The 11,361-nt window shown below is 37.7% G+C and overlaps 1 protein-coding gene across 10 annotated transcripts in view; it reads right to left on the bottom strand.

The window, feature by feature from the left end:
* GRIA4 (glutamate ionotropic receptor AMPA type subunit 4) overlaps nt 1-11,361 on the bottom strand; it is a 219,350-nt gene that overhangs the window by 140,605 nt on the left and 67,384 nt on the right. For all 10 annotated transcript variants that reach the window (XR_003573074.1, XM_027900190.1, XM_027900122.1 and 7 more), the window contains exon 3: nt 7,239-7,478. Coding sequence is in view for 9 of the 10 variants with exons in the window: in XM_027900190.1 (XP_027755991.1) it covers nt 7,239-7,478 (240 nt within the window). In the remaining variant the exon portion in view is untranslated. The remainder of the gene's footprint in view (nt 1-7,238; nt 7,479-11,361) is intronic.

The following is an 11,361-nucleotide window of genomic DNA, read 5'->3' as shown; positions in this document are numbered from 1 at the left end:
TAGGACAAGAGAACATGGGCTCAAGCTCTGCCAGGGGAGGTTTAGGTTAGATGTTAGGAAGAAATTCTTTACAGAGAGGATAATCAAGCATTGGAACAGCCTACCCAGAGAGGTGGTGGATTCACCATCCCTGGAGGTTTTTAAGCAGAGATTGGATGTGGCCCTTAGTGCCATGATATAGTAATTGGAGTTGGATCAGGGGTTGGACTTGATGATCTTGGAGGTCTTTTCCAACCCAATCTATTCTATGATTCTATGATTAAACAAAGTCAGATTCCCAACATAATCTTTACAATCCAGCACATAGCTTGTTTCTCAGGTTTACCTGAAACACCCTGAGACATTCCAGTAGTTTAAGGCAAGAGCGATGCAAGTTTGGGCTTAATACTGCTATGCAGAAAACAATAAGTAAAGAGCACTTGGTGTCAAAATAATTTTTTTCGGTGTTGTGTTGTAAGTTCACCCACAATTTGCTTTTTATTAGAAACATTTGGTTCTTGTAACTTATTTCACAAAGAAAAGGCTTGAATCAGAATTTTTATGTAGATAAATGTGTAGGTTATATATTTATATCACTACTGGCTTTAGTAAGCTTAGCTCTTTCTACCGGGGTAGTGAAATAAGTTTACAACTTGCTATTTTATTACCACTTTTTTCATTACTGAGACATTGACAAATTTGTTCAGAAGTGCAGTAAAAATGTCAAGTAAAGCCTGATGTAGGACCAATTCTTTTACTGTGTAAATGCTCAGCTAATGGTAACTTAACTTACTGAGTACCATATTACAATTATAGTCCTTCAACCTAATTTTACAGTGTTTATACCTAGATCACTCAGGATGTTTTTGATCTGAGTTTTGAATAATAGAACCTATTAAATATTTTACAAAGGCTATATAATTGAATAGCAATAATATATTATTGAAAGTTGCTCAGTAGTAGAAAATTATCTTTTCTGTTCCTCAACTGCTGTAAAGAAGCCAGTCCCAATTTCCCAGAGAAACCATGAAAATTACATGAATATAAATCCTGAGGGGATGGATATAAGAGATCATCTGAGGTGGATGCAGCAAAGCAGACTGCCACTGCAGATATTTACTAACCTCTTCTTTAAAACCTGTAGTGGTAACAATCTTACTCTATTGCTAAGAATATCATCAACTTATTCAAGCCTTATAGAAACATTTTTTCCTAGGAACACTTTAAATATGCCTACCTAATTCTATTTCTTGCTTTGATCTCAGTGGGTACAAAGAATTGATCTTTCTCCTAATTGTCCAAGAATTAAAAAAAAAGAAAATCTCAATTTGTAAAGCTTTTTCTTATAGGTCATGTTTGGGGTTTTTAAAAAAATATTCTTCCTCTCCTCTTGAGACTTTTATCTGTATGTGGTGGTCAGTGACCACAGTGCCATTCCAGTAATGGATATCAGATCCTAGTGCCATGTACTTGGTGCTTTCTAAAGGCAGGGACTGCTGCCATCAAGATTTCCTCTATGTGTCTTATCCACTTGATCACATTCCATTTATTCAGCTTACTGAAAATTTTTGATGTTTTCTTTTGCAGTGAAAATCTCAACATGGGACATGGCAGCATAGCCAGCAATAAGAGAAGAGAACAATATTCAGCTTTCATTTCTCCCATGAACATTGTTTTTCCAAATTACTTTATTGGAAACAGTACAGCTTTCTGTATATACATTATCCTTATGAATCATCACAACTCCTGAAACGTTTCTCATGATACTAGTGCTGAGACAGTTATTCTGCACTTTGTACCTTTGATTGTTCCCTACTGTGTTTATCCTTTATATTACATTCATCACATTTCATTTTCTTTGTCTATCTATTTAGGAGGATCACTTTGAGCCCTAAATCAGTCTGGTATCATACCTTGGCCAGGCTGGGTACCTACCCAAGCCATTCTCTGTGCTGTCACGCAAATTTGAAGACAAATCCCTTGCACTTCACCTAAGACCTGCTCTTACTTTTAAAATTTGTAATTAGTAAAAAATTGGGGTTCTAGTTTCTGCTTTTCAAATTGCCATGCTGTAGTTCAACCTCTATTTTCCTTTTTTTTTTGTTTTGTTTTGTTTTGTTTTTTGTTTTTTGTTTTTTAGTTTCTATGAGAATGTCAGACCTGAGGCAGCATCACTGGAGTTTCTAATCATGGACACACCAAACCTAATGCTTACTGCTGGGCCAGCTACTCTGCCAAATGAGAAAATTAGATTAGCCTGATAAACTGATTATAAATAAACAACTCCATAATATCCCTCAAAATAAGAGGAAGAGCTTTAAATTTCCTGCACCATTTTTTGCCTTAATTCTGACTGGCCAACAGGACTTGTATAACCCTTCTGCCAGGTTTAGATTGTCATAGAACAGAACAGTTTCAACTTTAAAGCAGTTGCTTCAAAAACACTATTCAGAAATGTGGGAAAATTAAATCTACCTTTTGCACAGTAGGTGAATTTTTCTCACCTGCAACCATAACTGAGTTGGCTTTATGAACACATACTTTCAAGAAGCAATGGAAAAAAAAAAAGCATTAACAAGGCACATAAACAGGGTCACATGTGATGCCTAATTTCTAGAGAATATAACTATTTTACAGTCCTTGCCTCTAGTGAACCAACTGCTAGGCCAGCTGATAGCTCTACCCTTTGTGCTACCTCTCTTTATCACAGTCAGGGACTGAAAAACCTTGCTGGGAAACATAGTTGAGTTCAAATGGATGCTGAAATCTTGTGAAAACAGTTTCCAGCTCACTGGCTGCCATCCTCCCTGATCTCCCATGTGTCCCACGCTGCTCTACATCCCCTCTACCACTCCACCCTGGCGTCCTTTAGCTCTGGGTTTTACTAGCTCTGCAGTTTTACTAGCAACTTCAGCCATTCCAGGTCTCAGGAAAGCTGCACACAGGGTGGAAAACTAACACTGACCTCTTGTAGGCTTGACTCTTGCACCTCTCAATTCTATATTTCATATTGGCAATACCAGGTTAATGTTTGGACTTGATGACCTCAAGGCTCTTTTTCAACCTAAATGATTCTATGATTTTATTCTTTAACAGTTTCTCACATCTCCCATAAACTTCTCCATCCTTCTTCTGTGGTTTCAGGGTCCAACTTTTCTTTCTGGAGCCAGAAAACGCTGTTTTCAAACTCATTTGTTTCTTTCACTTAACTCCCTTTAGAGATCACATCAAATATTAACTGAACACTTCTCCCCCCCTGGACTTCCCTTTCCTCTGGGTATCTCAGGGAGACATAGTTTTCATTTCAGCCCTTTTCTACTACGCTTTGCATTGCACTGTGTTCATCAGTGTGCATTTTCCCTGTTCTGTCTGTGTTCCTGGTACTTTGCTGTTAATATTAATTGTATTAAGCACCGGGTCATTATTAAACCTTTTTATGAAAGGAGGGCAAGAGAAAGAGGAAGGTATTGAAACAAAAGGACCCTTCAGGCTCTAGCCTTCTGTGTCACTCTCTCCTTGCTCACTTTTCCCTGTTAAATAATGAGCTGAATTTTCCTTCATCTTTCTCTTAGGTCTAATGCGTTTTGAAAAACCTGTTCTCCTTTTCTGTAATGTCCCCTGCTAGATCCAATTAATTCTGTATTTTTGCCATTCTTCCTTGTATCTTCATCCTGTCACAGGACAGTGATTTTCCAGACTGTGACTTTGGCAGAACATCAGAAAGGAAGATTTAACATAATAGCTGAAGTCACCACCTCATCAGAGTTTGTGAAGTCCAAGACTACTACATGGTGTAAATTCAAGTGCAGTATATGGGAACAACTTGGAGAGAGATGCAACAAAAGTGCATTCCTGACCTGAAATGAAATGTTAACATAGATGCTCCCAGTGGCAAAGAGTTGAATGGAATGATACAGCAGAGAAACCTACCCCAATAAGAGGACTTAATTCTTCAACCCCTAAGAGCAACCACCAACTGTCGTATGCAACCAAGATAAGAAACAAGGAGGATGGAAGAGCTCCAGGAAAGCAGGTCTGAAAACAACATGCCCACCACTGCTGATGAAGGCTTGCCTAAGTTCATTTCATCATACTGCTTTCTGCCAAGGATTTCTGCCTTTTACAGTACTGATAGCTGCTAAATACTGCCATCTTCACAAGCACCTACTGTGTTGGGCTGGAATCTACGTGTATTGCTTACCTTCCCCCATAAGAGCTTATTCATAACTTCCCAGTTAAACTGCAAAGATAACTTGCAGGCCCAGAAACAAAACCAAAAGGCTGAGGGGATTCACCTTCCTTCAATTTGCTTTGAGGGAGCTGCTCAGAGAGACAGGGAGACTGTCATCTGGCATGTAAAGTAAGGAATCTCTGGCAAAAATGTGGACAAGGTTATTTTCTGGCCTCACTGACAGAGACCCTATGACTCAACATTATTTTTTTTTTCTTTTGGTTTTTCTAGTTACTCTGAGAGTAAGAGATGATGCTTACTTTTTTTCTTATCATATCTCAAGTCCACATTAAAATTTTATCTTGTGTAAAGGTAGTGAAAATTTATTCAGCAATTGTGTCTTTATATTAATACCAAAAGATGCATTGAATCTTATTTTCTCCTGCATTAAACTGCATCACAAGACCTATTTAGAATCTGAGAGACTATCCAATGTAGTACCCTGCGGGATGATGGATAGAGTTAAATCTAGAGAAGATTCAGAATTTTAAGGTAAAAGAAGCTGCAGCTCCTTGGATGGACTGAGGTTGACATGCTCCCCAGTACAACGACAAACATCTGCTCACAGAAACAGAACGGAGTGCAGAATGAAGTGGAGACTATGTGGCCCCCCTCCATTCTAATCCCAGCATAATAGGAGAACACTGTGGTACAAAGACCATACAGTACCTGTCTGATAAGGGAGAATCAAGATGTTCTGCTGCTGAAAGCAACAACCATTTCAAACCCTCTCCTCAGGTGCCAAAGCATGACCACCGCCCCCACCCCCCTTAAATACATCAGTCAGAAATAAAAGGTATTTATAACTAGAGCCACTCAAACTCCTCCCAAACATAAAGAAAATAGTATGAAAGTAAGTTGGGAGTAGGAGGAAAGTGGGAGAAGACCTCCACCAGAACTGCTGGATCAGTCAATGGGCTGAGTCCATCTTCTTCCTGCCCCAAGGGACGCCCTGGATGAGAAAAATACTCTACGTGCATTAAATGCTGCTTTTAGGAGCAGAGCTTTTGCTTGCGCTTACCCCATAGCACATTAGTAGATTGTTTCATATCAGAGCTTGTGCTTGCTTAATACATGTATCAGTAGATTGCTTTAAAACATATTTTTGCTGTAGACACTATCACAGACAACCTTCAAACCTTATTACTCTGTCACAATTTGTATTAATAAAAAGGGTTATTCCGTTAACTGTTCCTTGCAGTTGCCAGCAGTGGAAAACACCAGTTGCAGGACCCATTGAGGGGTCTTGGCTCTGTTGAGTTCCCCGTAACAAGTGAGGTTGAGGTAACCTTAACCTTGTGAATCTGTTGGCAAAGGGCCTCATTACAAGATGCTGACAGACCATTGGGCACCAGTCTTGACTCTCCCAAGAATACTAGCAGACAAAAATCTAAACTCCCACTTTTGACATGACACATCCCCTGCATCCAAGCTGGCAAATGTCATCTCTTTATCAAAGACATGCTGATAAATTCAGAGCTGGTGAGTTCAGTGCCATAAGAATCATTTACTAAGCATGCTACTATAGACTGTTTTGAAACTGTCCTTGGTATGATTTTGCATGCTTAAAAATGATGTCTCAATCTAACTAAGCATGTGAATTTGGATGAGAAAGGTGATTGCAGGCTGTGCACTCCTTCTCTTACCAATTTCCTGAACTTGTAGGACCACATAATTATGTGCTTGTTTTCTTTTTACTCATAACTATATCTTGAGCAGAAATTCTTTTAAATTCCATTACATTTTTCTCTTTCCAGTTATCTAATCCCAGAACTTCCTTTATGGGTCCAGCAAGAACTAAAAAAAATATCTAGTTTAAAAACAACAAACAAACAATTATGTAACAATACAAACTCTTTTTTTCCATATTAATTTTGCTTTAGAATCAGGTATTTAGGCTGTATATCAAGCTAAAAACTCACTAAAATTTAATGCTTGTAGATATGAGAAAATTGACTTCTACAGCCGTACTCAAATAATTAAACAGATTCAGTTAGGTCAATGCAATTCCCTCTTTCTACTGTAGGGTAATTATACTGGAATAAAGCCACTTTAATTCCAGAATATACTGTCCACATGGGAAACTATATTGAAACAGCTGTAGTAAAATAATTATTTGACCACAGCTATGCCGCTTGCTTCCCCCCTGAACGCAAGTCATCAACATAAAAATCTTGCCTCTTTTGCAGAAGCTCAGCTATGTTGGCTCAAGCCTATTCCACAAACAAAGGCAGAAGGCTTTGCCAGCAGAGTGAACACACAACTTGGAGGACAGATTTTACCTCTCAATTGCTCACTGAGTGGTGAGATGCAGTAACACACTTGCAGTTTTTTACCACCTAATCAGTTCTGAGGTGCTCTGGAATTTGGAATGGAGACTGTGGATAGAAAATGTACACTTTTTTGTAATGAACTATGCATTTTATAAAAGGGTAGTCCAGCACAGAGAGAACTCTAAATGAAAGGAGTAGAAGGTAGGTTACTGCAGTACTCTCTCTCTCTGCTGGCCTGTGGATATCTCATGCCTGGCAGGTATTGCCTCTTGCCCCCACTACTCTGCCACAGCCTTAGGGTAGACCCTTTTGGTGCCTTGACCTTCCAAAGCTTGCAAGTCCCACAGGCTCACTCACATCTCAGCTTAAACCAGTGCAGATGCAGAGAAATGGTTGTTCCTCTCTGTTTCTTTGTACTGCTGTCACTTACAAAGTGAGCTGAAGAGTGAACAGAGCTGTAAAATCCTGCTTATTGAACCGTGTCTTTGTTTCACTAACATTAGTTAAGAGGTTTTCGTATTCTAGACTTGAAGAACAGGCTTTGGCTGGTCAATTACATACCATGTACACACAATATCTAATTTTTGCAGACGAAGGAATTCTAGCGTCAGCCACACAGCTATACAATCAGAGGTATTTCACTTCAAAGGCCCCTTAAAATTTGACTCCCCAAGCTCTCAATGGGACATAAAGATTCACAACTCTTGAAAAAGTCATTTTAACAATAAAGATAAGAAAGCTGGGTCACAACTTACCTCGATCTGTGTCATACAGGAAAACGAAGCGGTTCCATTCATAATGATCCAGCAAGCTCAGGAGGGCTCCCCGCAGGGATGGCCGCAGCTGCAGCACAAACTGACTCTCACCCTCCGTGGGGAAACTTGGCGTGATGAGGGAGATGTGCAAGGCGCTGCAGAATGAGGTCAAGGTATGTACTGATCTCTTATCATATAGTCCAAAAATGGCAAAAACTCCTCTAGAATACTGGGAGCAAACTGAAAGAAATGAAAAACCAAACAAACAAGAGTTTAAGTAAGTGACAGAATATGTTAACAAGTACTTACACATTCCAACATCCCCAAACTTTTAATTTGAAGATTTCCAGTTCCGCCTGTATAGCTAAATTCAATTTTCATGTGTGTCTTGTTCTGGAAACCAACAAATGAATAGCTAAGTAACTTTTTTTTTTTTTTTTTTTTTTTTTAGTGTCCTTTGGGTCCCATTCGTAGAATGTCACAGTATGTAGAATTTTTGTCCTAAAATAAAATATAAAATACATAAGATGTATTTTTGCATTCAATATATGCTGGTTTAACCATAGCTCTGCGTATTATCAGACATTTAGCATTTCCATTAGCTTAAGCTGAAAAGTGTTCACATTCTAAAATATGAAAATTATAAAAGACACCTTACTGACCTTGTAAGTGAAATTCGGACATTTTGAATTGTAACCTTTGCTCCCTTTTAAGCAGGAAGCCCTTGTGGTACATTAAAACTTCTAGAGACATTGAGTAAAAACCTAGTTCATGAATAATCTCCTTGACTTTAGGAGGGCAGTTGAAGTAAAATATAGTAAGTCACTGCGATCAGAATTTTGCCCAAACCTTTTATTTCTGCTCTGTGTTAATCTCAAAACCAGAAAACAATTGACCTGAATATATATTCTGAGTTTTGGGTTGCTCTTGGAGTCATTTAAGACATAGAGAAAGACTTTTATTGATCTCATTAGACTGGATAAGGGCTTTACTGATCTGTGCACATAAAAGCAGGCATAAAATACTACCTTTCTAAGTCATAAAGGGTCTAATGAAAAACATCCCACTTTTTTTAAGCACAAAAAAAGTTATTAAAAACTATGTGATCATTAACAGTGTTACCTATTCCAGAATCACAGAAAATGGAGAAAGGAACAATCCATCCCGGGATTATTGGATCCATTTTCTCCTAAGTATGTATTTCCTATGCTCTCCTGCTCCAGATCCTCTCTTCTCGAAATGCATTCTTTCACATACCCTAACGATGGGAAAATTTAAGACACACCCTTTTAACTAGATGATGGCCCTCTCTCTTCTAGCCTGGAGGTCACAGTCATCCTGCGAGTGCAGCACAGTGAGGGTATGTTGCACACTGTTAGCAGATTCAAATCAGTTCAGCTTTAATTCTTACATTTTACATTTACTGCATAAAGAGTTAAAATACAGTTTGTGCATTTCTCTCCTAAAATTTGCGATATTTACCCAGTTCTGATGCCAGAGCACTGGAGCAAGTGGCTTGAGGGCAGTTTTTGGATTTTTTGTGCTGCTCCCCTGTTATGGCTCCCATCCTAAGGATTTTCACAGCCAGATTAAATATAAATAAAGCTTTTTCAACAGCTTTCCTTTCCCTATATTCACCTTTAATATATTAATACACATCTCTTACAAATCCTCCCAATATTTTCTTTGCTGGACCACACAACACACATTCCCTTAGACCCATCAAACAACTGGCTTGCCGTTCCACTAATCATCTCAGGAAGCATTGTTCTGTACTTTCCCAGCTTCATCTCATCTTGCCTGAGCACAGGTGATCGACATGTTGAGAGTTTTAATTGAAGGTTTTCTGCTTCTTTTTACATTACTTGCCCATCTCTACCATATTTCTGCTGACTTGTCCTAGTAGGACGTCACGCTTTTCTAATCTGCACCTCAGTGACGGCTGATGATCATGTCGGGATTAAAATCTGCTCCTTTTTCCTTCTGGGTCATTTGCAAATGATGAATTTCTGCTTATAGCATAATATTTTTATTAGTCACTATTACTTGTTTTCCATTATGTCACATATATTACTGTACTTCTCAAAATTATTTACTTTCCCAGTTACGTTCTTAGCCTGCTCTGGTCTTATATCTATGTATTTATCTGCCTCTTCAGCAAATTACATAATGGTACTCTGACTTTTTTATCTCTGTGTCTACTGTAAAATTAGCCACCCATTATCTTCCTTCTGTAGGTGTGCTTCTCCAGCCTTGTACCTCGTCTTCTACTACCATTTATCGCCATCTTCTCCTTAGTTTTGTTCCTGCCTTTTAACTCTCATGTTTGTGTCTATTTTCATAAAACACTTCTCTTAAGAGCATGTCTATTTTATTTCACTCTCTTGGCAACTGGAAGATATGGATTAATCCTATACTTTCTATCTTAATAACTTCTGGTTGCATTTTATGACATATTCTGTCTATAAGCATACTTTAAAGCTTTCTTTCCATAAAACCTGTTCTATAACGTCACTGATCATATGTATCACAACTCATTTAACAGCTCTACTAAGAATTCTCATTATATCTTATTATTGTATCTGTCCTTCAGCAAACCAATTCTTGAAGAAGCAGAGAAGAAAGAGGTCATTCCCCTATTCTCATTAGTCATCACACCTCTTTTAAGGTCGACATTCTCCTTGAGTGAAAATCAATGTGAAGTATCTATTAGTTCTGTGTCTCCAACTCGATTTTCCTGCTTTTCTGTTCCATCATCAATATACAACAGGTTCAATTATTTTCCTACTTTCTGTATTTTTATTTAAATATGTAAATGACTTTCTGCTGTTGTTTAAAAGTCCTCTAAAAGTTTCATTTTTCAGTGAAAGTCCTAACTTAGGCTCACATTTCTGCAGCAAATGCCCTTTATACTTTCTCTTTTTTTCAATACAATCTTTCTCACTAATAATCCTTTTTAATACTTACATATTCCCTGTATAATCATTCATTCAGTTCTGTAGTCACATCCTTCATATCAGTTTCCTCTGCAAAGAAATTTCTCAGTGTTTTAAAAGTGTTTCTGTGAGGATACAGCAGGTCTCCTCTATTTTCAAACACAGTGCAGTTAACTTTGCCAACTGAAATGACTGAACACAAATCTTATGTATGTAAGTGGTAGTTACTCAATGTGTGTTCTGTTTAGAGAAATTCCTTGCTGAGGCACTATATTGTCTTACTTCTTTGAAGTTTTACAGGGGCACAGGATGCTTTTGTAACACATGGTCCATATAGTAAAATTCCACATAATGAAAAATTCAAGAAATCAATGTCAAGCTGTGAAATTGTATACTCAGTGGAGTTAAAGCTCAAATTCATTCTCAGGATGAAGAAAAAAGATAAACTTGAAATTTTGTTAAATAACATTATATGACCTAAAAGTACTTTTAACTAAAAGTATCAGAACAATAATTCTTCATGTTCAAAGCAAACTATCCTTGCCACAGTCTAGATCCAAATTGATAAAACATTATCTGAATACCATTAAATTCCTGAAATAGCCAATTCAAGAAAGCTTGTGCTATTATACTTGACACCAAGACTGGGAAGTAACTGAATATTGTCCTTCTTTGCTCCTTGATAAGGAAAAAATGCTAAGATGAAGGTTATGAGAATTTTTTCGTACTCAGTCTAAAACCCACAGAGAGGAAAAATGCCTGTGACACTATGTAGATGAGGCTTAAACATATGCAGAGATCCTTCAACTCTCCTGAATCAATTTTACAGTAATCAGCAGCGACCACAAAAATCAGCAAAGCCATGAGGATTTGCATTCTGACTCACTACTGTCCTCATAAAATGCCTCCAGGCAAACATGACTACCTGGATTTCCCAATTCTTTATCCATTTCTCTTACACTTCTAAAGGCATTTTGCTTATTATAAATGCACTAAACTATGCTTGGTAAAACAGTCACATATTAGCATTCTAAGAAAATTTTCTTCAAGATTTTTTTCCCTCACAAATATAAAGCAGTGATAAATACAATTTCAGGAGCATACTTTGAAATATATTAATAAGTTAAACCAGACATCTCTTCTTCGCTGACAACTTACTGTCTGCATCACACATATGATTTTCTCCT

This window comes from Empidonax traillii, unplaced genomic scaffold (genome assembly GCF_003031625.1).
Source record: "Empidonax traillii isolate 1590-97213 ecotype Southwest subspecies unplaced genomic scaffold, ASM303162v1 scaffold21:size2437335, whole genome shotgun sequence".
Taxonomy (NCBI): domain Eukaryota; kingdom Metazoa; phylum Chordata; class Aves; order Passeriformes; family Tyrannidae; genus Empidonax; species Empidonax traillii.
Note: the sequence above shows the minus strand (reverse complement) of the source record. Positions and strands in the feature narration are given on the sequence as shown.